The 21,905-nt window shown below is 47.4% G+C and overlaps 12 protein-coding genes and 1 non-coding gene across 13 annotated transcripts; 8 read left to right on the top strand and 5 right to left on the bottom strand. All coding sequences in view use genetic code 12, as the record gives it.

Annotated features, from left to right (window-relative positions):
• Positions 1–47: 47 nt before the first annotated feature.
• ESF1 (pre-rRNA-processing protein esf1) lies at positions 48–1,973 on the top strand (the record flags this gene model as incomplete). The annotated part of the gene is made up of 1 exon (XM_066158165.1): positions 48–1,973. The coding sequence occupies one exon, from the start codon at positions 48–50 to the stop codon at positions 1,971–1,973; it is 1,926 nt and encodes a 641-aa protein (XP_066014262.1).
• A 117-nt stretch (positions 1,974–2,090) lies between these two features.
• Positions 2,091–2,744, top strand: ERP5 (Putative member of the p24; the record flags this gene model as incomplete). Its single annotated transcript, XM_006686332.2, has 1 exon — positions 2,091–2,744. The coding sequence occupies one exon, from the start codon at positions 2,091–2,093 to the stop codon at positions 2,742–2,744; it is 654 nt and encodes a 217-aa protein (XP_006686395.2).
• A 76-nt stretch (positions 2,745–2,820) lies between these two features.
• On the top strand, positions 2,821–4,128 carry PSN45_003820 (molybdopterin or thiamine biosynthesis adenylyltransferase; the record flags this gene model as incomplete). The annotated part of the gene is made up of 1 exon (XM_006686333.1): positions 2,821–4,128. One exon carries the CDS (start codon positions 2,821–2,823, stop codon positions 4,126–4,128), a length of 1,308 nt encoding a protein of 435 aa, XP_006686396.1.
• Positions 4,129–4,234: 106 nt separating this feature from the next.
• Positions 4,235–5,833, bottom strand: PSN45_003819 (uncharacterized protein; the record flags this gene model as incomplete). The annotated part of the gene is made up of 1 exon (XM_006686334.1): positions 4,235–5,833. One exon carries the CDS (start codon positions 5,831–5,833, stop codon positions 4,235–4,237), a length of 1,599 nt encoding a protein of 532 aa, XP_006686397.1.
• Positions 5,834–6,807: 974 nt separating this feature from the next.
• Positions 6,808–8,454, bottom strand: ALP1 (Basic amino-acid permease; the record flags this gene model as incomplete). Its single annotated transcript, XM_066158164.1, has 1 exon — positions 6,808–8,454. The coding sequence occupies one exon, from the start codon at positions 8,452–8,454 to the stop codon at positions 6,808–6,810; it is 1,647 nt and encodes a 548-aa protein (XP_066014261.1).
• Positions 8,455–8,986: 532 nt separating this feature from the next.
• PSN45_003817 (aspartyl aminopeptidase) lies at positions 8,987–10,384 on the top strand (the record flags this gene model as incomplete). Its single annotated transcript, XM_006686336.1, has 1 exon — positions 8,987–10,384. The coding sequence occupies one exon, from the start codon at positions 8,987–8,989 to the stop codon at positions 10,382–10,384; it is 1,398 nt and encodes a 465-aa protein (XP_006686399.1).
• Positions 10,385–11,185: 801 nt separating this feature from the next.
• Positions 11,186–13,620, top strand: ESC2 (the record flags this gene model as incomplete). Its single annotated transcript, XM_006686338.2, has 2 exons — positions 11,186–12,096; positions 12,456–13,620. 2 exons carry the CDS (start codon positions 11,186–11,188, stop codon positions 13,618–13,620), a joined length of 2,076 nt encoding a protein of 691 aa, XP_006686401.2.
• Positions 13,621–14,151: 531 nt separating this feature from the next.
• PSN45_003815 (uncharacterized protein) lies at positions 14,152–15,663 on the top strand (the record flags this gene model as incomplete). The annotated part of the gene is made up of 1 exon (XM_066158163.1): positions 14,152–15,663. One exon carries the CDS (start codon positions 14,152–14,154, stop codon positions 15,661–15,663), a length of 1,512 nt encoding a protein of 503 aa, XP_066014260.1.
• A 126-nt stretch (positions 15,664–15,789) lies between these two features.
• On the top strand, positions 15,790–16,392 carry PSN45_003814 (uncharacterized protein; the record flags this gene model as incomplete). Its single annotated transcript, XM_066158162.1, has 1 exon — positions 15,790–16,392. The coding sequence occupies one exon, from the start codon at positions 15,790–15,792 to the stop codon at positions 16,390–16,392; it is 603 nt and encodes a 200-aa protein (XP_066014259.1).
• A 116-nt stretch (positions 16,393–16,508) lies between these two features.
• On the bottom strand, positions 16,509–17,183 carry RPS17B (40S ribosomal protein eS17; the record flags this gene model as incomplete). Its single annotated transcript, XM_006686342.2, has 2 exons — positions 16,509–16,919; positions 17,181–17,183. 2 exons carry the CDS (start codon positions 17,181–17,183, stop codon positions 16,509–16,511), a joined length of 414 nt encoding a protein of 137 aa, XP_006686405.1.
• A 622-nt stretch (positions 17,184–17,805) lies between these two features.
• ADA2 (Transcriptional adapter ada2) lies at positions 17,806–20,079 on the top strand (the record flags this gene model as incomplete). Its single annotated transcript, XM_006686343.2, has 2 exons — positions 17,806–19,084; positions 19,232–20,079. 2 exons carry the CDS (start codon positions 17,806–17,808, stop codon positions 20,077–20,079), a joined length of 2,127 nt encoding a protein of 708 aa, XP_006686406.2.
• A 15-nt stretch (positions 20,080–20,094) lies between these two features.
• UTP6 (U3 snoRNP protein) lies at positions 20,095–21,342 on the bottom strand (the record flags this gene model as incomplete). The annotated part of the gene is made up of 1 exon (XM_006686613.1): positions 20,095–21,342. One exon carries the CDS (start codon positions 21,340–21,342, stop codon positions 20,095–20,097), a length of 1,248 nt encoding a protein of 415 aa, XP_006686676.1.
• Positions 21,343–21,492: 150 nt separating this feature from the next.
• On the bottom strand, positions 21,493–21,615 carry PSN45_003810. Its single transcript has one exon. It is a non-coding gene; the product is annotated as a tRNA-Ile (tRNA).
• Positions 21,616–21,905: the final 290 nt, after the last annotated feature.

The raw sequence follows: 21,905 nt of genomic DNA, 5'->3' as shown, positions 1-21,905 counted from the left end.
TTCGCATCGCGACCTCATCTCAAATTTTTCAACTTCAGCACTCAGTCATGGCCAAAGATAAGGGAAAAAGCGGTCACAACAAGCCCATTACCACTGATGGAAGGTTTTCATCAGTGCATTCCGACCCACGGTTTAAGCTCCCGCAGTTAAAGCTGGCAAAAGTGAAGGTGGACGAAAGATTCAGCAGAAAAGAGATTGATAGCTTAAACGCTAGATCATCAGGAAAGAAGGCCAAAGTCGATCGTTACGGCAGAAAAATTGCGGAAGAAGAGCTGAAGTTCGACAAGTACTTCAGAGAGAGCTCTTCGGAAGAGGAAAACAGTGAGAACAGTGATCAAAGTGATGAGGACTCTGATAGTGAAGATGACAAGAGCGATGAAGATTCCGATGATGAATCTAATGAATCTGACGACACTGCTGTGGCTTCCTTCGACAGGGCCAGAGGAGAAGGCTTGCAGTCATCTTCGGAGTCGGACTCCAGCTCATCGGAAGACTCTGAAAGTGAAGATGAAGTAGAAGCAGAATCTGATATCGAACTTGAACAAGGAAAACCGGAAGAGGGGGAGCCTTCCAATACCTTTGCGGTGGTTAATATGGACTGGGACAATGTCCAAGCGGTTGATTTGATGGCGACATTTGTGTCTTTTGTTCCCAAGACCGGATTCATTGAATCAATCACTGTGTATCCATCTGAGTTCGGGAAAGAGCAGATGCAAAAGGAACAAATCGAGGGCCCTCCCAAGGACTTGTTTAAGAAGAAAAAAGCCAAAAAGGACGATTCGGACTCTGACGAGGAAATTGACACCAAAACTGCTGCTGGTTTAGAACGGGCTGCCCAAAAATTATATGAGGAAGATGATGGAGAAGACTACGATAGTAAGGCGTTGCGTCGGTACCAGTTGCAGCGGTTGCGGTACTACTACGCGGTGGTAAAGTGTGATAGTGTCATCACTGCCAAAAATATCTACGATAACTGTGACGGTACTGAGTACGAATCCACCTCCAATATCTTTGATTTACGTTACGTTCCAAACGGAATGGAGTTCGAGTCATCTGAAGCCCGGGACGTGTGCACCAAGGTCCCCACCAATTATAAACCCTCTACGTTTGTGACAGATGCCTTGCAACACTCCAAAGTGAAATTGACGTGGGACGAAACTCCTAAAGAACGTCTTGCTGTGTCGGGACGGCTGTTCTCTCAGCGTGAGATCGAAGAAATGGACTTCAAGGCTTACTTGGCCTCCGACAGTGAAGATGAGGAAGATCAGGTGTCTACCAAAGACAAGTATAAGATGTTATTGGCAGGTAAGGGCTTTGGAACTGAGCGGAAAGATAGTGACGACGATGTGGACATGGAGATTTCATTCAACCCAGGCTTGGACGAAGAGAAGGCCAAGGCCAAGAATGCAGAGGAAATGGACACGTTGACGGCGTACAAACTCAAACAGAAAGAACGTCGGAAGGCTAGAATGGAGCGGTTTAAAGAGAAGCTGAAGGACGAGGTGGAAGAACCAGAGACCCAGACCAGCAGGAAGAATAAGAAAAACGATAAGAACAAGAACGACAAGGCAACCGCAGAATTGGAGCTTCTTATGATGAATGAAAACGACGAAAAAGAAGATAACCATTTCAACATGAAAGATATCATCAAGGCAGAGAAGAAGAAAGGTAAAAAGAACAAGAAAACGGCCGATCTCGACATCCAAGACAACTTCGAGGTGAACCTTGATGACGACCGTTTCAACGAGATCTTTGAAGACCGGGACTACAAAATTGACCCTACTAACACTGACTTCAAGCAAACCAAAACCATGAAGAAAATCTTGAGCGAGCGCTCAAAGAGACAAGCAGACACCAAGAACCAGCAGCCGGCCAAAAAAGCCCGTGTGGACCGTGGTAACCGTGATGACAACTCTGGTGATGTTCGTGCGTTAGCCGACAAGTTGAAGCGCAAGCACAAACACCTCAAATAACGTTTATGTATATAATCAATAAAGTATGGGTGTTTGGACCCGCATTCGATTTTTCAGTTTCCCCAGTCGCGTTGGCAAAGAAAAAAAATCACCAACAACAAGTTTCTTCTCAGTAACATGATGAATTCATTAGTAAAACTCGTGGCTACGGTGCTTTTATTCGTCCAGACCGCACAGGCATTGCACTTCCACTTGAATACCGGCGAGTCGCGGTGCTTCTTCGAAGAGTTGCCGAAGGACACGTTGGTGATGGCCAAGATCGAAGCCCTTGAGTACAACGAACACTCTAACGACTACATCCACAACCCTGACGTCAAAATCGAATACACGGTTTTCGAGACATTCGATAACGACCACAAAGTCGTCAACCACAAGGTGTCGGCCAAAGGTGAGGTTCCATTTACTTCTTTGGATGCTGGTGAACACAAATTCTGTGTCAAGCCTGTTTACTATGACGGGACCGCCAACAAAAAGCACAGAATATTCTTTGATATTGCCCTTGGATCCGCCCACGACTATGTCGACTCCAAGTCCACCAACCAGGTGGACCAGTTGACGTTGAAGGTGAAGAACTTGAATAGTAAGTTGGAGAAAATCAACTTTGAACAGGAACTGATCAGAGAGAGAGAAGCGGTATTCAGAAACCAATCGGAATTAACCAACTCGCGTGTGGTTACATGGACCTTTATTCAGATTGCTGTGTTGGTGGGCACTTGTATGTACCAGTTGAAGCACTTGAAGAGCTTCTTTGTCAAGCAGAAAATTGTATAGTTTAAATGTACTTTCTTTGGTTGTTTTGTCCAGTGGAAATGTCGCGCGAATCTGCTCACGGTTGCACCTCATCGTGATGGAGAACTTGACTAAACAGGAACTTCTAGAACGGGTGGCGACGTTACAGCAGGAGAATGCGGTGCTTCGGTCATTGGCTAGTGCTCCAGAGCCTCTGCCGTCTTTATCCCGCCAAGAATCCATAGCAAACTTGTCTCTTGAAGAATACATGCGCTACGGGCGCCAGATGATAGTACCCGAGTTTGGTGCTTTAGAATCACAACTTGTACTCAAACGATCCAAGATTCTAGTGGTGGGAGCCGGAGGACTTGGGTGCCCGGCTCTTCTTTACCTCACAGCTGCTGGTGTGGGAGAAATCGGTATTGTGGATAATGATATTGTAGATGTGAGTAATCTCCATAGGCAAGTGCTACACTCCACCGACACCGTGGGGATGCTCAAATGCCATAGTGCAGCTGTAATGCTTGCTAGGCTCAACCCCCACGTGACTGTGAAGGAGTATCCCATCAGGCTTGCAAATGACAATGTGTTTGAGATATTTGAAAAATATGACCTTATACTTGATTGCACAGACGCTCCAGCAGTACGGTACTTGGTCAACGATGCAGCGGTAATCTTGAACAAGACGGTGGTAAGTGGCTCGGGCCTTAAGACAGACGGCCAGTGGACGATTCTCAACTTCGCAGGGGTTGGGCCTTGCTACCGGTGTTTCCACCCCAAGCCACCGGCACCAGACTCAGTGACGTCGTGCCAGGACGGCGGTGTGCTTGGGCCGGCCATCGGCCTTATTGGTATCAACATGGCATTGGAGACCATCAAGGTTCTCACCGGGCATTATAAGCCTGAGCAGTTCCAGCCGTTCATGTGTGCGTTTTACGGGTACCATTTCCAACAGTACCGGACATTTAAGATGAGAGGACGCCAGAAATCATGCCAGGTATGTGGTGAGCAGCCCACCGTAACAAGAACACTTATAGAGAGAGGTGAACTCAATTACCAGGTGTTTTGTGGCCGGTCAGAACCTTATACGCTTCCCAATGAATTGAGGGTTTCTGTCGAAGAGTATCACCAAAATGGTGGAACCCTTATAGATGTACGACCCGCCGAGCAGTTTTCAGTGGTGGCTCTTCCTAACTCTGTGAACATTCCCTGGGGAAACGAGTTTTTGAAGTTGGAGCTGTTGGAACTGTATTTGCCAGGAGTGCCAAAAGATAAAGCAATTTTTGTGGTGTGCCGGTATGGCAATGATAGTCAAATTGCTACGAAAACGATACGAGAAAAGTTTGGGTTTACGAACGTGAGAGATATAAAGGGTGGGTTGAACCGGTGGAGTGAAGAAGTGGATAAGGATTTTCCAAAGTACTAGGATTTTCCCCATTAGGCGCATGGGTTTCCTAATGCGCAAATAATAAGTAATTGAATAATGTACATATACTACAAATGATAGTCTACCAGGCGAGCCCGTTGAGATGCTAGACAAACGCAGGGTCTAGCCGTTCAATCACTACCAACCCCAGGTGGAAGCCCGCTGCATACATAGAGCTAGCCGTCATTGTCTCGTTCCAAGCCACCGCCGAAACGTTGACTTCGGCGGGGGAAATCGCCAACCTGGTGGCAGGCTCAGCCGCCACCGACTCAAGAGATCCATCAAGAACCCACAGCTCTTTCATATGTAGTTTCCACAACCGCAACGGCACTGAGAGCCGATTACCACTCTTTCCTGGGGTTAAGATCTTTCTGGCGATGTTTACCACGAACACCTCTCCAAAACTATTACCCACAAGCACGAATGGATGGTTCAAGTGCCGTGAACTAGCTATCGACAGCACAACTCCGTCAGTTTTGACCACCAAGCTCGGTCTTTCGTTGGGGTTACGTGCAAACAGGTAAGACAACGTGTCGAGGGATTCGGTACACAAGAAGAGCTTAAGACCGGGGTGATAGCGAGGCAGAACCCAAGAAACAAACGAGTCGACGTGGTTGGTCCGGAAGTTGTGGTAGTCAAACGCATAGTTCTTGACCCCAGGAGTCCCAACATGTACCACAAACTGGTCTGGGGCTGGTGAACCCACCACTACGTTCGATACTGGGATATCGCAAATAGTGTAAACAAAAGATGGAACATCGAAGTTCCCATCAAAACCTGGCTGCGAGTAATGAGGAAGCACATACTCAGCAATAGATCCATCCAGAGTCCCCACAATGACACGGTCGTGCAGCACGAAGTCGTAACACGAGATGGGCACCGGTTCTTGTGAGTTTCTAGGGTTGGTGAACTTGTACGATACCGACAGGTGCACCAATTGGCCAAACAACGGACCCTCAAGGCCCACACTTATCATGTGAAGCTTCCCATCACCAAAAGTGCCGGCTAGCACCCCTATGGTGTCAGGTACCGCTATGGGGGCCCATGATAAATTGACACACACGCCAAATTCAGAGGTATCAAGCACCCGTATAAGTTTTGGGGTTTGCGAATCGGGGTCGACTTGCCATAGCTGTATATACGTCGAGAACTTACTGGGGGCGGTGGGGTCTTTTGTGTAAAAAATACTCAATTCCTCGCTGGTGACGGCCCTATGAAGCCCATCATGATGCACAAACACTGCCACCGCCAAGTAATTCAAGCCGTCGGCAGCCCCGGGGGCCCATCCTAGCGATGACACGGCGCCACCCACGTTGATGGCCGAGCCAGCTCGGGAAAGTGATTTGAGGTCAGTGTGTCCAAATAATGGTACCTGAGTATATTCATCGGTGGTTAACAGTAATTGGCGCCTCAAGGGCCATTGGGCCAGCACAGAGTCATTTATAGACTGTACGGTGGCACTAGGGAAGCTTGAGACCGGCGTGGGTTCGAATGGCGGTGTTATACCAGAATCGGCGGCGGTTTGAAACGGTTTCTCGGGAAGGTAAAACAACGTATTCTGAAACAACAGGAGGTACTCTAGGGCATGCTGGAAGAAATCCTCGTCAGGCCCGTAGTTCTGAAGGAACCGGGGCTTTAGAGACATGTCCTTAAGAGGCCTGACAGGGTTGGTAGCCTCTGTGACTGGTTTAGAGTCTTTGGCCATGGATGTGTAGAAATAAACAAATGCGCGCAACGGCTGCAACTGAGAGAATAAAAAGATGGATTAAAGCTGCTCACTGAACGGTGGGTGCGTGGAAGCGTCTATTGTGGCGTATTGAACGAGGATCCAGCTTCCTGTTCAAAACTCAATCGGCTGCTATTTGCTGATTGTATGATAAGCTCTTGACAACTCAGCCAGCTCCTTTTCGCTCTAGGATTATAGTGGCCTCAATTCACTCTATTCGTTTCCTGGGCACCCCTTGGACCAAGGAAACTGGCCTCGATGATACAAACTTCGACATATCGGCTGTTAAAGTCTACATTGTCTGAAGAAACCGTTCGTTTCTGCAAAATACGTAGAAATTTAACCACTGGCATATTAATTGTAAACCTATATAATGTTGCAATCGCTTCTAATTCTATAATCAAACCTCTTGTGCCTTGAACCAGAGGAAGAAAACAACAATGTTCGCTACCAAAGTACAGAATATCGGCAAATTGCTGACCCATACACCCATCCAAAAACATCTGCAATAGCACCAAGAACACCAGCCATGAACATTAGAGGGTCAAATACCAACAAGAGATATTTGTTGAAGGTCGATCTAATTGTCCTAAGTTTACTCGGGAACTTTTTGATTTCTCTAGATGTCTTGATACCTTGGTATAGTAATGTTAAGAAATGATTGAGATTGCTGAGAAAAGATCGAAACTGTGCTCGTCTGCATCTTGGTCTGGCAAAAATATCATCACCATAATAAACAAATTAAAACCACAGAAGACCTTGACCATTTTCATTTTGAAAATTGAAAGCTCTCTACCCTTTCTATAAGTGGGTTCGTATGATGTGTTACCCGTTTCATACTGATAGACATGAACAGCCCTCGGCCAATACAGTCAGAAGTAATCACTTATCTCACAAATCTACTACAATCCATGGCTGCGAAATGGTTGCAAATTAATATTCATTATCGTACATTACAAAAAGTTATCGACAAAATTGTACTTGAACTTCGCCCAGCCCGTCAAGCTGTCGGCATACGCGTTCTGCTCCTTCTCCTCCTGTGTCTCCACATACTGGTCGGTCTCAAAGTCCATATCCTTGCTCTTCACAAACCTGTCCTTTCCCTTTCTAATCACCCACCACACAATAAACGTGAAGGGGAATACACCCACCTCCAAATACGATTGGAAGAAAGCCGATACGTCCCATGGCGCAAACGCACTCCAGCCTTGCACGAAAATAATAAAGGTCACAAGTACCACCACCACCCATGGCCCCCATGGATGTGTCCAGTTCTTGAACTTAAGAAGATGGGTCTTGTTTTGTTTGGCCAATCCCTGTCTGAACCTAATACTGGTTATACCGATACAGAGCCAGGCAAACTGGTTGGAAACTCCCACAATACACTGAAGCCAGGTCCATAAGGTCCCGGCTCCAATGAATGAAGCCCCAAAAGCCAAACCTCCAGCGATCCACGTCAAAAGCACCGCCACGTATGGGATTTTCCACCGGTTGGTTCTAGTGATGAACTTGGGGAAGTAGCCCTGAGTACCGAGTGTAAATGCCAATCGGCTACCGGCGAAAAGCGCATGGTTCCCAGCAGATATCACCGATGTCATGATAACTGCGTTCATGAATGAACCCGCAGCCTTCGCACCGGCCATTTGGAAAACTATTGTGAAAGGTGAGGTAATAATGCCCCCTGTTGACAATGATGGGTAGTTGTATGGCACGTTCATGCCGATGAAGAATACTGCCAACACATAGAACACAAAGATCCGGATCCACACGATCTTAACGATCTTGGGAGTGGATCGCACCGGGTTTTTAAGTTCACCACCTGAAATCATAATCGACTCCACTCCTCCAAACGCAAATGACGCCGTCACAAAACACAGAGCAAATCCTCTGAACCCATTGACAAACGGAGCATCTCCTAAGGACCAGTACTTGAAGCCAATGTACTCGTGCTGAGGATTTTTACCAGCGTTGACAATGATACTAACAATGAAGAAGATGATGATGGTGACGAGCTTCAAAGTAGCGAGCCAGTATTCTGTTTCCCCGTAGAACCGCACATGGAACACGTTAAGGAACAACAAAAACACCCAAAAGATCAACGCCACAATCCAGGCGTGGAAATCTGTCCAGTATTCCATTACAATCTGCAAAGCCGTCAAGTCGCTTGCTACCGAAATCGCATCGTTAAACCAATAGTTGGCCAAGATAGCAAACCCGAAACTCTCACTACCAAAACGTTTGGCGTACGTGGTGAAACTCCCGGACACGGGGATGAGGGTGGCCATTTCTCCCAAACTCAACATCGTCAAGTAGACAATTCCACCAATTATGGCATAACAGAGTAACATGCTCAAGGGTCCGGCAGCCGCAAGGGTTTTACCTGTTCCCAAAAAAAGTCCGGTTCCGATGATTCCTGCCATTGCAATCATGTTGATCAACCGAGTCGACAAGCTTCTGTTCAAGTCTTCGGTGACGCCTATTTGATGCAGGATGATGGACTCTTCATCACTTCTCTCCAAGTCTCTTTTGAAAGATTTCGCAACCTCATCGCTTTTGGTGGCCTCGACATCGAGGACGCCTCTGTAATTGGTTGAACTCATTGACAATGAAATTTGGGGCTTTGTTAGTGGCACCTATGGTTTATATAGGTGTTTAATGGGATGATGTGATGAGTGGGAAAAGTAGGAAAATTTTGCAATTGCCATTGTGGCTATAGAGGTGTGCACCTTTGTTATATGGATGTCGTTGGTGCGGCGATGGCATGTGCGGCAGCAGGAGACGAATAGGCGAGCGTCTGCAGCGCCGACTATGGGCTTGGATCGGCGGCTGTGGCGGTATTGGCCCCGCGCCCGCGACACTGATGACAGGGTCGCCGTCCGACATTCTGCTATCAGGGGTGCTTGCGGTGGAGGCATCGCAAAACGCAATGTCACCCGTCGCTCGCATTAGAAGCATCCGGAAATCTACCGGTTCTTCATATATCGCGCACGTGACCTCGCCCTCGCTCCCGCCTTCCCCGCCCACCATCGCCTCTCGGGTCAAGGTGGTCCAGTCACGTGTTTGTCCCGTGACCAGGTCGCACTCCTCTACCTCCACTCGACAGCACGGCCATGGCTTCTTCCTAATATCTCCATGACCGACAACACCCAGGAAGCCCTTGACTTTGTCGACTTCGTCAACGCATCCCCCACGCCCTACCATGTCGTCCACAGCGTCAAGGCCGAGTTGGCGGCCCACGGCTTCGTCCAGCTCCTTGAACGCGATGCCTGGAGTATCGACACTCTCAAGAAATCGGGCAAGTACTTCGTCACCCGGAACGGCAGCTCACTTATCGCCTTCACCGTGGGTGGCCAGCACGCCGCTGGCGATGGTTTTGCCATTATTGGCGCTCACACGGACTCTCCGTGCTTAAGAATCAAACCTATCTCCAAGCGCACCACCGAAGGGTTCATCCAAGTTGGAGTTGAACAGTACGGAGGCCTTATTGCGCACACTTGGTTCGACAGAGACCTCTCCATCGCAGGCCGAGTGTATGTGAAAGACGGCCACAAGTATGTGCCGCGGCTCGTGAAGATTGATAAGCCTTTGTTACGGATTCCTACTTTGGCCATCCACCTCAATCGCGAGGCCAACCAGAAGTTTGAATTCAACAAGGAAGATAAGTTGTTACCGATTGCCGGTCAAACAGCCCACAGCTGTGCGGATGACCCAGAATTGCAGATGAGCCCCGAACAGTTCCAGTCGGTGCAATCGGTGGTACAGAGACACCATGTTGGTATAATCAATTTGGTTGCAAAACAGTTGCAGGTGGAGGTGAACCAAATTGAAGACTTTGAATTGTTGCTCTACGACACGCAGAAATCGGTTATTGGTGGCTTGAACGACGAATTTATCTTCTCGCCTCGGTTGGATAACCAGGAGCTGTGTTTCTGTGCCACCAGAGGGTTGATTGCTAGTACCACCAGTTTGGAGGCCCAGACGGGTATACGGGTGATTTCACTTTTTGACCACGAAGAGGTGGGCTCCAAGTCGGCCCAGGGTGCCGACTCGAGCTTCTTGCCCGACGTTTTGCACCGACTTACGGTGGCCAGCAGCTTCTACGAAGCGATGTCCAAGTCGTTTGTGTTATCCAGTGACATGGCACATGGCGTACATCCCAATTATAAGGCCAATTATGAGGATAAAAACAAGCCCGAGTTGAACAAGGGGCCGGTGATTAAGGTGAACGCCAACCAGCGATACTCGACCAATTCTCCTGGAATTGTGTTGTTGAAGAGATTAGGAGAAGATGCTGAGATCCCGCTCCAGTTGTTTGTGGTAAGAAATGACTCACCGTGTGGGTCGACCATCGGGCCATTTTTGGCGTCCAAGTTGGGGATACGTACCTTGGACTTGGGCAACCCCCAGTTGTCGATGCACTCCATTCGGGAGACAGGAGGAACCTTTGATATCGAGAAGTTGGTGCGGTTGTTTCGGTGTTTTTGCGAACGGTACCACCAGTTGGAGGCGGTTATCCACGCCGATGGCTAGGTAGCACAAGTATTTTGACTAGATAAACATATAGATCCGCAAATAATAAGAAATGCTTTTCAATTGGTTGAGAGCAGCAGCCTTCACACCGGAAACACATTTTGCTCCAGCTGTCCCACAAAATTCCCTGGCGGATAGTACGAGCACACGATGTAACTCCCCCACACCGTACCGCAGTAGGTGGTGGCACAGGCCATCTGACTGGTATCATTCCACACGAGGGCAGTAAAGTGGTTGTACACATCATGTTGTGCGTAATCATAGCTATCACCCTCGCGGTACCATGCATCGATGGCACCGGACGGAGAGTATCCGGCCGCTAGGTTCTCACCGTACGGCCCACCCGAGTGTGTCAACTCCCCTGAGCAGTCGTACTGGTTCGCGAAACCTGCTGCGTAATCGTAGAGTGTGTTATTCCATGATACTTGCTGGGCATGGTGGAGCTTCCGCTTGTGGTTGTGGTGGTTAAGCATAATATGGGCAAAGGTGGCATTAAACTCGTACGGGCCCGTGTACGAGATTTGGGTGCTGGTCGCACTGGTTGTAGCAGCACTAGTGATTGTCACTACCGATGGCTGCAAAAACACCGTGATAATCTCGATCTCTGTCACAAGCACCGCTTTCAACCTGAGGCAAAGGCCTATCCAAAGCACCCACACAGAGATGTGCATCCCTACTTGTACAATCGGTCAAAAACTCTGAGGATTATGTGTGCGGATGCTTGGGTTTTTATGAAGAGCTTTTGAAGTGCATGTTTGACCATCTCAAACAAATCTGAAACGCGAAAGTTCCACGCCAACCATGAACCTCCTAACAGTTTTTGTGTTTGTACACCTAGCACGGTGCTTCGATGTGGTGCCTCTTCTCGTGGCATCCCATAGGCTCGTGCCAGGCCTCAAGAACGAGCTTGCAGCCACCAACACGGGCCACCGCCACAACGGGGCCGAGGTCACAAACATGCTCAAGAAGCTTGTGACCCAGTGCAGCTCCGACGAATACATCATTTTGGACATCCCCGGTGTCAACTACCGCGACTTGAACGACGCCGCCGCCAGCAACTGGCCGTTCCTCACGCGGTACCTCAGCATGTCGTCGACGGTGGTGGGACTTCTGTTTGTAAACGATTACATTGATTTGGACTACCTCCAACAGTACATCTCCACCACCTGCGAAGCCGAGGTGATGGTCGCCAACGTGGAGGACGATAATAGCATCAACTACATCGACGCCAAACCGCGGGTGATTAATATCCGGTTCGACGAGTTGCCCACTGATGAGGATGAACGTCGGGCTCGAATTGTTGCCAACGATGATTTTATACGTCGAATCATCAGAAAACTCCCGTCGCCCCACTACACGATTGTGCTCACGTCGAGCAAGCGGCTGCAAATCCATCCGGTCCCGCCGGTGGCGATGGACGAGAATCCGCTGATGTTTGGGTTGTTTAATACCATCACCAACAGTCCGCACCGCCAGGCCGAGGTGGAATTTAATGATATGTATAAGTCGGTGGAGCCCGTGTGGTACCAGGACCGTAACACGAACCACCGGTACCTTGAGAACCGGAAGAAGGATGTGGTGCAGTTTTTAGACTACGAGTTATGGACGAAAAATGAGCAGTTGGTGATGACGTTGTTGGTGATGATGGTGACAGTGGGGATGATTCGGGTGAAGCAGTTGTTTGGGTGGGTGTTTGGGAAGCAGAAGTCGGAGTAGTTGTGTCTCACAAATGTAGTTGTGTCTCACAAATGTAGTTGTGTCTCACAAATGTAGTTGTGTCTCACAGCATCTCACTATCTGCTCTCATTATATAGATAAAGATATGTTCGCACTTTTCACTCACATTAATGGAACTGACAAGAGCCGCTGACTCCCCGGATCCCACACTTATGTCTCTGGGATCCTCACTAGTGTCTCTGGGGAATCTAGTGTCCCTGGACCCTTTGGTGTCTCTGGACGCACCCCTGACGTCTTTGAGGCAAGATGATCAGTCTGCAAGTAAACACCATATTGACGAAGATGATGACTTTTTCATGTTAAAACCCCGAAAAAAGAGTCGTCGAAGGCACAGGCACAGCGACATGAAAGCCAAAGCACTTGAACCTACGGGTACCGAACCTACGGGTACCGAACCTACGGGTACCGAACCTACGGGTACCGAAACTGCGGGTACCGAAACAGGTATCGAAATCACAGAAACACAAACACAACCCACCCAAACCACCCAAACAGGTGCCGGGGCTGTCACACCGCTGCCAATAGAACTCAGCTCCGACTCTCCAGTATACCACGACGCCGACGAAGACTTCACCGCCACCGTCGCCGTCCCTGCCTCCCACCGCCGAACGCGACAGTCCACTCGCTCTTCCCCCCCACCGAAACCCAACCCAAGCCCACCCTCCGTGGCCCTCCGCCACTCCGCCAACCCCGACGACTTCGCCAGAATCATGGAATCGGTCCGCCAGCTCCGCACCGAGTCCCAGCTCACCTACGAATTCTCGCCCCACGACGAGGAAAATCGACCCTACCTCCTCAACGTGATCCCCAAAGTCCACACCACCACCCCCAACTCATTTGCCACCAAAGGAAATAAACTGTTCAAGCTCATCCTCCAGAGCATCCTTTTGCACTACAAAAGAATCGGCCAGTTCCCCAAAAACGCCCGGGTAGTCGACTATACGCTCTTTTGGATCCATGGCCGACGAGAACTTAAGCACTTTTTTCGCCCGTCCACCCTCCGCATCTACCCTCCGCCAGAAGACCTGCTCGTGTATGTCAACGGCATCGGTTACACCGCTCTTGACTGTCTTTTGATCTCGCGGCTGATGGCTGCAAATGCCTTGGATACTTTCGACGAGCTCAAGACCAAATACGAGACCCTCATTGGACTTAACGAGACCTATGAATTGGGTGAGGCTGACGGTAATGACAGTGTGGATATCATCAGTGTGGGTGACACCGATGACGAGGACGAGCGTCAACAAGGAGTTGGTGGGTCTTCATTCACGATTTTTCTCAAGGGTAAAGATAATAAGCGAATGCCAGTGCTGGTAACAGCAGCCACTCCCACCATCAACCTCCTCAAATACTATTTTGAAAAACTGGGGGTGTCGGAGGTCACAGATCTCGAATCCGGGATACTTGTGTTTGACGACGAGCCCATGGATCTCTCAGATGTGGTGGGTCACACGGAGCTTGAGGAGGACTTTGAAGTTGAGGTGCACTTCAAGAGCTAATGCAGATGTCGGGAGTTACGCACCAATTTAATGCACCGGGAGGTCCGCCTTCCTAATCGGGTAAGCTTAATCCTTCCCAGCGCAGAAAATCAGCTGTTTTCTGGCGCGGTCCATGTGCGATGGCTGCACCACTACTAACACTTGGTATCTGCCACTGACGAGGTACTGGCCACCTGGAATCGGCACCGTCTCAGCACGCGGCAGCGCCGGTGCTCTGTTCTGGCGGTCTCGGTTGGTTGAGGTCCACTGCTTCCCCCCTTTCAATTAGTCATCGAGTCCCCCAGAAATACGATAACAAACAATAGTAACCAATACATAACACCGGTATAAACGTTATGGTCCGAGCCAGTACCATCCCTTGCCTACGGTCCCGGAACCCGCCAAAAATTCCCTCTTCTCTAATGTAAAATTACGGCCTCTGCAAAATCGAATGGTTTTTCTCACTATTCTTCTCAACCATTTGCATTTTCAAATTCAACTCGTTTCACATTTGGTGCTTATTATCTTGTTTTTTTCTATTGGAAGGCTAACATGGCAGACTATTTGAACTTCAAATCAGTGCCACTAGATGCCAATGGCAAACACACCATTATCATTGTGGGGGCCGGCATCATAGGTGTTTGTACCGCCTATTTTGTCGTGACCCATCCCAAGTACAATCCTGACAAATACAGAGTTGTTATCATCGAAAGCAAGCGGGTGGCCGGTGGCGCCAGCGGTAAGGCCGGGGGCCTATTGGCACTCTGGGCATTCCCCCAGCAGATAGTACCCTTGAGCTTTGGCTTACACCAACAATTATCTGATATGTACGGCGGTGATACCGAATGGGGGTATCGCCGTTTGACGACCGTGAGCTTGGAAGGCGACTTAACCAACATCAGCGAAGCTGATGATGACGATGACGACGAAGATGACGACAACCCGGGGTCTAAAAAACCGTCCACCTCATCGGCCCAAATGGAGCTGAGCTCTTCCAACGAAGAACCACCCAAGAAGTTCAGTCGAAGAAGTGACAGCTCCAAGAAATCGGTCAAGACCGGTAGCAAGTTGCCCAAGACATTGAACTGGATCAACTCGGACGTGATCTCCAGCTGCACAACTCTTGGTGATACCGACACCACCGCGCAAGTACATCCTTATAAGTTCACCAACTTTATATTAAAAAAGGCGGTGGAGTTGAGCAAAGGCTCCCTAGAGTTGGTGTTGGGGAAGGTCATCGATGTGGACTATAACTATGAAAGCGGCTCGGCCGTGGGGGTCAACTATGAGCTTACCTCCATCAAAGAGTTGGATAAAGGCCGGGCCAAGACCATCAACCTCAAGGGAGAACAGGTGGTGATGACGGTGGGGCCATGGACATCAAAAATCCTTCCTGACTGTCCCATCAGCGGGCTTCGGGCACATTCCATCACCATTGCCCCGTTTAAAGACCAGCCGGTCAGTCCCTACGGGATCTTTACGGAGTTGAAGACCGCCAATAACAGCTATATCTCGCCCGAGATCTACGCCCGTCAGGACGAGGTGTACGTGTGTGGAGAGGGTGACTCGGCTGTGGACGTGCCGGAAACCACCGACGATGTGGAAGTGGTAACCACCAAATGTGACGAACTTTTCAACGAAGTGTCCAAGTTTTCTCCCAACTTACGAAAGGGAAGAATCATCAAAAGACAAGCATGTTACTTACCAGTTTTGGAGGTACCCACGTCCTCCGGGCCGCTAATTGGGGAGACAAACGTCTCCAATCTATACTTGTGCTCGGGACACTCGTGCTGGGGTATCAACAATGCTCCTGGTTCCGGTAAGATCATGAGTGAGGTTTTGATGGACGGTAAGTGCACGAGTGCCAAGATCAGTGCATTGGATCCGTCGTTATACTTTGATGCCAGTGTGCTCATTGATCAGGATGAAGATGAGGAGGATGAAGATGAGGAGAATGAAGATGAGGAGGAGAATGAAGATGAAGACGAAGAAGGCGATGGAGATGAGGAGGACGAAAACGATGACGATTATGATGGTGATAACGCGAATGACACCAGAGCTTAGATGTTGCAAAGCGAGTTGACGATTTACGAATTATAGTATACTAATTTATGCGTGGCTTGAAAATGGTATATCTCTTGTATTTTTCGCAGTAATTGGAAAAGGCTGTTTGTGGATTTAACGCTTTGTATGAACTCAGACCAATTTATTACTTCCACCCCCAAACACTCTGTCGTGGCCATCACCAGTACCGCTGCCACCGCCGGATGCTCTCCTCGTCCACTCCAGGTCCCCAGAGTCCCTGTGTTGAACGTGAGCCGTGGTATGAAGGTGGAAACCTCCAAGCTCACCCACATTTCCAGCTCTCCTAGAATCCCTACCATCAGCCACCTCAGCTCGCCGCTCCAGTTGCCACATAGACACGGATCCCCTTTGAAGAACCAGGTCACATGCTTGCCCCCAGACCTGTCACTGACATTCGAGCTGTTGTCAGAAATGTGGTCTGAGTCGCTGGCTGCAAACGACAATAAAACCCTTGGGAAAATTGGACTCGATAACAGCTCCTCCTTCAAAAGTTGGTGTGACTACCACTTTGTGGTATACGAAGAATACGGCCAGCTCCAGAGAAAAGCTCTTGTCAATCGGTTCAAGTTCTACAAAAGAATCCAATTTATTGGTATGTTGGTTAAGCAGTATATGGAGAAAACCAACGACCTCAACGAAGAGCTTCTTGCCAAGTTGAAAGTGCTTCACTTGACGTATTGCAATCTCGTCGACGAGCTCAACGGGTAAATGTTATGTGAAACTAGTTGCAAATGTTCCAAGACTTATACACGGTAAGGGGCATACCCATCTTCTAACAAATGTGTGTTATTTGATTATGTCGATAAATTACTAAAATATACAGATTAGTTTCTCTTAGCAAATCTTCTTGGACCTCTTTGAGAAGAAATGGCAACAGTTTGGATTGGAATCTTGAAACCCAAGGTCTTGACCAAGTCGGCGGTTTCAGAGTCAACTTCCAACTGTCCGTTGGTGTGTGACAAGTCCAAAGCAGAAACTTCTGGGACGTATTGATCTTTTCTTTCTCTTTCTTCTTCTTGCAACTTGAAAGAAATACCTCTAACTGGTCCCTTTTGAATTCTTCTCATCAAGTGGGTGGTGTAACCAGCAATCTTGTTTCTTAATCTCTTGGATTGGATAACGGCGATTTCATCGGCCAATCTCTTGTTGGTATCGAAGTCCAAGGTCAACTTTGGGTAGAATCTTTCGATCAACACCTTAGAAGCTCTCTTGACGGTTTTAGTTCTAACACGAGCCTAAGAAAAGTTAGTATATGTTTGGCAAAGTACGCTTGTTGATAAGTTCATAGGTTCCTGTGTGCTTGTTAATGGTTCTGTTTCGACGGAATTGAAGTATAACATGAATATGATGTGATGTGAACTTGAATAACATTTTCGATATGGGATATTTCAAGAGTGGGGGTCTGGGTGACAGTGGGGAAAGGGTTCGTGAGGTTCTTCATTGGATACACCGGTTCAAATCAACTGATACCACGGGAGGTTATCATTTCTACATACCATTTTGTATAACTATATTTATCTGGTGAAATATATTATAAAAACTTTTTCAAGCTACTTTACTGGAAAATTTTGAGAAGTGCGAGACTGCACAGGGGACAAGAAACAGTTTTTTTGTGTCACGTTTGGATTGTGACTGCTTTTCGCGGTCGTGTGCGCCTGCGAAAGTGTGGTCAGAACTCGAGGGATGGGAGTATCATAAATGCGGTGGGATGTAGCTGATAGAGGGATATGGTTTGAGAAGAGTCTATCTGAGTGGAATAGACCTTGGGAACATACAGGTAAAATCTGTTCTTTTGTAGCCCTCTAGAACGTGTTTTTTTCTTCTAAACGTCTCATTTGTGACCTAAACTACCCAGAAAAAAACACAATATACCATCACATCTTCTCTTTATCAAAACCCTGTGTCTCCACCTCCTTAACATCTCTCTTTCCCTGTTAACGTATATCCTTCCTCCATCACCGCTTGAGGTTGGTGGTATGTGCACGACCTCCGCGCTTCTTTTCACAATCGATATAGAGCTTCGGTTTGTTTCTATAACAACTACACCCACAATCATCTTTTTTGCATTGCATTCATCACCAGGCGTGTTTGTTGACTTCAAGAAATCTTCAGACTATCAGCATGGATAAAGGACGACTCTTCCACTGCGACGTGTGTTCAACTGATTGCACCAATCGTCTCAGAATCAAATGTGCTATCTGTACTGACTATGACTTATGTGTTCCTTGTTTTGCTTCTGGAAACGCCACCAACGACCACAAACCATGGCATGACTATATGATTGTGGAGCAGAATACGTATCCGATTTTTGAAAAAGGATGGGGTGCTGACGAAGAACTTCTTTTGATACATGGATGTGAGACATTTGGTCTTGGAAATTGGGCTGATATAGCCGACCACATTGGTAACAGGTCCAAGGAAGAAGTGGGTGAGCATTATAACAAAATATACCTTGAAAGCAAGGACTATCCTCTTCCTGAAATGGATAAAAATTTTGATGTGTCACCATTGGAATTCCTTAGTCAAAGGAAAAAGAGACTCGAACAGAGGAAGAACATGCCCTTACCTCCTCCCAAGCAGAAATCGGTGGCCTCGGTGCCTCTTTGTCATGAGATCCAAGGTTATATGCCTGGGAGGTTGGAATTTGATCATGAGGTTGAAAATGATGCTGAAGTGTCGGTTAAAGACATGATATTCGATCCTGATGACACGGCTCAGGACATCGAATTGAAGTTGACCGTGCTCTCGATCTACAATTCTAGGCTCACTACTAGAGCCGAGCGCAAACGGGTACTTCTCCTCAACAACCTTCTTAACTATAGAAAGAATATTGCCAATGATAAACGGAAATCGAAAGAAGAAAAAGAGCTCCAAAGGAGCATCAACGCGTTCATCAAGATATGCACGCCCAAAGACTTTGAGAGCTTCTCGAATGATATTTTGACTGAGTTGAAGTGCCGGATCCGGATCCAGCAGTTGCAGAGTTGGAGAAGAAATGGTATCACGCTCCTCGAAGACGGAAACAAGTTTGAAAAAGATAAACTCATCCGCAGTGCCCACTACCAAAGAATGGGAAACGGGTCCAATATCGCTCGGCATTCCAATACCAGCAGTGGGAGAAATTTTTCACCCCAGCCAGCTGACTACAAGCCCAAAATTGGTAACGTCAGAGCACCTTTGGATATCAGCCACGCTGCCGACTTTGAATTGTTATCCAGCGAAGAGAAGCAGTTATGTTCTACGCTTCGGATACTACCCAAGCCATATTTGGCCATTAAGAACCAGTTGATGAAGGAAGCCATCAAAAATAACGGGATCTTGAAAAAGAAAGATGCCAGACAAAGCTTGAAAATCGACGTCAATAAGGCATCCAAAATCTACGAATTCTTTGTGCAGATGGGTTGGTGCTCTCAGGGTTGAAACCCCGTTTACATATGTAGACTTTATATTTTTTGTACAATAACGACACGAAGTAAACGACAAAAACCAGATCCACTAAATGCCAAATCGCGAAAGTCTCCAGCATCAACAAAACGCCAATTTCAAGCCATGTTCAATTATTTGTGGATTCTAATGTTGCCGTTGGTGGCCGCACAGTTCTATCCGTTAACCAAGAATGGTGAGATTCCTTTGGCCCTTGAGCCATACCAAGAAGGTCAAAACATTTACATGGATTGCATTTCCCGACAAATAGATACGGGAGAACACAAGCAGGATTCGCAAGACAGAATTTTATATGTACCATTCCCGCCATGTAAGGAGACAGGCCTCCCGCTTATGTTCAAATATAATGTCAATGAAGACCTCAACTGCACCATCTCGTTCACGGACGAGTTGTATCACTTGTTCCAACTTTATATCCATGAAGACGTTCCTTTCAACTGCAGGGTTCCATTGAGTACCGAACAGAATTATTTGGAGAAAGGAGGAGCGTATATTCCGTTGAACTTCAACTTCAGGGGTGAAATCCACGATAGCCATTTGGACATCGACGAATCGATGAACGTGATATTCGTCAAGCCCAGAAAAAATGAACTTAACACGTTGATCAGTTCCATCGCTTTTAGTTCTAGCACCAATGCCACCAGAATTGTCATTGGGGAAGATTTGACTTTGAAGTTGGCTGTCAGATGGTTTGACAATCTCAACGCCATGGACTCTGTCACCTTGAACTATAGAGAACGCAATGGGCTTCCATTTGTGGATGGGTTTTATAGCTTTCCGGTAAATATCTTGCCCATCACCTACACTGCATTCTTAGGGTACATGACTTTGGTGGCAATGGTATCGGGGATGATCACGTTGGCATTTGCCTACAATATTATCAGCATCAAGTTTGCCAAAAACAAGTATTTGGCCATTGACCATGAAGCTGGGGTCGCTAAAAGAGACTGAATGTATATTACTGTACTAATCTCTGCACTTTTTGATAATTGCTCTCATCAACCCATCGTCACCTTCCACAAACTTTTCCAAATAGTTGACATACGCTTTGACCAACTCGGATTTTTCTAGTCCTTCGGTCTTCAATTTGTAGGCCATGAATTTGTTCACCGAAAGTTGCAAATTTGCAGCAAAATCGGGCTCATTTCTGGACACGGTTCTGATGGGTAAAGTTATGTCTATGAGAGCCGTATTCAACTCGTGGGGGTATTCTGACTGCAACATCGACAAAACATGAAGGTAAAGGTAGTCTTGGTTCAAATCGTCGAATTTGTCAATGATATCAAGAAACCGGTTAATGAGCACAAACAACTTTTCTACTCTCTTGAACAACTTTGGTTTGATCAATTCTGGTAAACTAGCGTCAAAAATGGCCAAGGCAACATCTCCTTTTAATGCTGGGTTGGTTTCAGGGTTTCCTAACATGTTCATATCAGCCTCCGGTAAAGTGTTCAATTCATCTCGCAATTCTTCGGTAGGAAGAGCAATTTCGTTATCATCCTGTCCGTCTCCGTTCAATGCGTTATCTTGGTTCAATTTGTCGTGGTATTCTTTTACTTCTTTTTCCATTTGTTCCCGCTGCTGTCCTTCGGTGAGAAGTCCCAATACCTTTCTTCTCGTCAAAAGTTTGGAGACGTATGTCAATTCGAACTGGAAGTAGTTCAACCACAACTCAGATGATTCGGGATTTAATCTCAAGGCTCTTTGGAAGAGAACTCGGGAACCCTTGGCATTATTGTTGATTTCAAATTCATATTTTGCCGACGAAAGCCATGCGTCGACGTTACGGGGCTGTAACTGAAGAAGCCTTGAGTATATCTTATATACAACCTTGATGGCTCCATTTTTCTTTGCAAAGTCCAAGTATTGTGCCCATAATTCGAGATTCTTAGGATACTTGTAGGTTCCTCTCTGATACACAAAGAGGATTCTTCTTACGCCCGCCCAATCGGAGATACTGGGTTTTGTATCCACAAGCCCAGCTTTACCAAGCCTGGTGTATCTCTTTTTACGAAGTTTTTCGAGGTTTCTTTCGAACTCAGAGTACTTGATGAAATCTCTGGTGGTGGACCCTCTGCCCTGAATTCTGTGTTCGAAATCGGTTCTGCGTCTCATGATCATGGTGATCTCATGCTTCTCAAAGAGACCTTTCTTCTGAAGGTCCTCGAGCTCGGGAACGGCCTGTTCGAGGTAGTATCTAACTTTTTCTGCCATTGTCGGTGTTGAAGATGGGTTGAGATGAGATGAGTTTGATCAATTAATTTTTCAGAGTGCGAGGTTTGAAGATGCTGGGGCGGTGGGGGCGAGAGACTGGCGGGAGCTAGAGGGAGGGGGCGCGGGCCTGTCGCAAAAAAAAAGGACAAATGCTCCAGGAGGGGATTGAACCCACGACCGTCGCGTTCCTCACACGACCGTGACTTTAGGTATAACCTATTGAGTCGTCAAACGGCTATAAGCACGAAGCGCTAACCTCTGCGCCACTAGAGCATCTGCTAATGTCGCATGCTGCTGGCTCCACCCACCAGAACCGGGGCCAAACTTTTGTGGGGGTGATATCTCGACTACTAATATTGTAATATTCACCATTTAAACACGAATATTATGGTAGAATCCAGGACTTCTATCCCAACTGTTCAAAAGCAAAGACTGAGAAATTTTAAAAAATAGGACTGGTTTGGTCTACGTCAATTTGCAAATATTACTAATTGATGCGAGAACTAAATAATTGTTGCCAAAAATTTTAACTAATCAAACTCACAAACTCATTCATTCGGACC

This window comes from Yamadazyma tenuis, chromosome 5, assembly GCF_029203305.1.
Source record: "Yamadazyma tenuis chromosome 5, complete sequence".
Lineage (NCBI taxonomy): Eukaryota > Fungi > Ascomycota > Pichiomycetes > Serinales > Debaryomycetaceae > Yamadazyma > Yamadazyma tenuis.
Note: the sequence above shows the minus strand (reverse complement) of the source record. Positions and strands in the feature narration are given on the sequence as shown.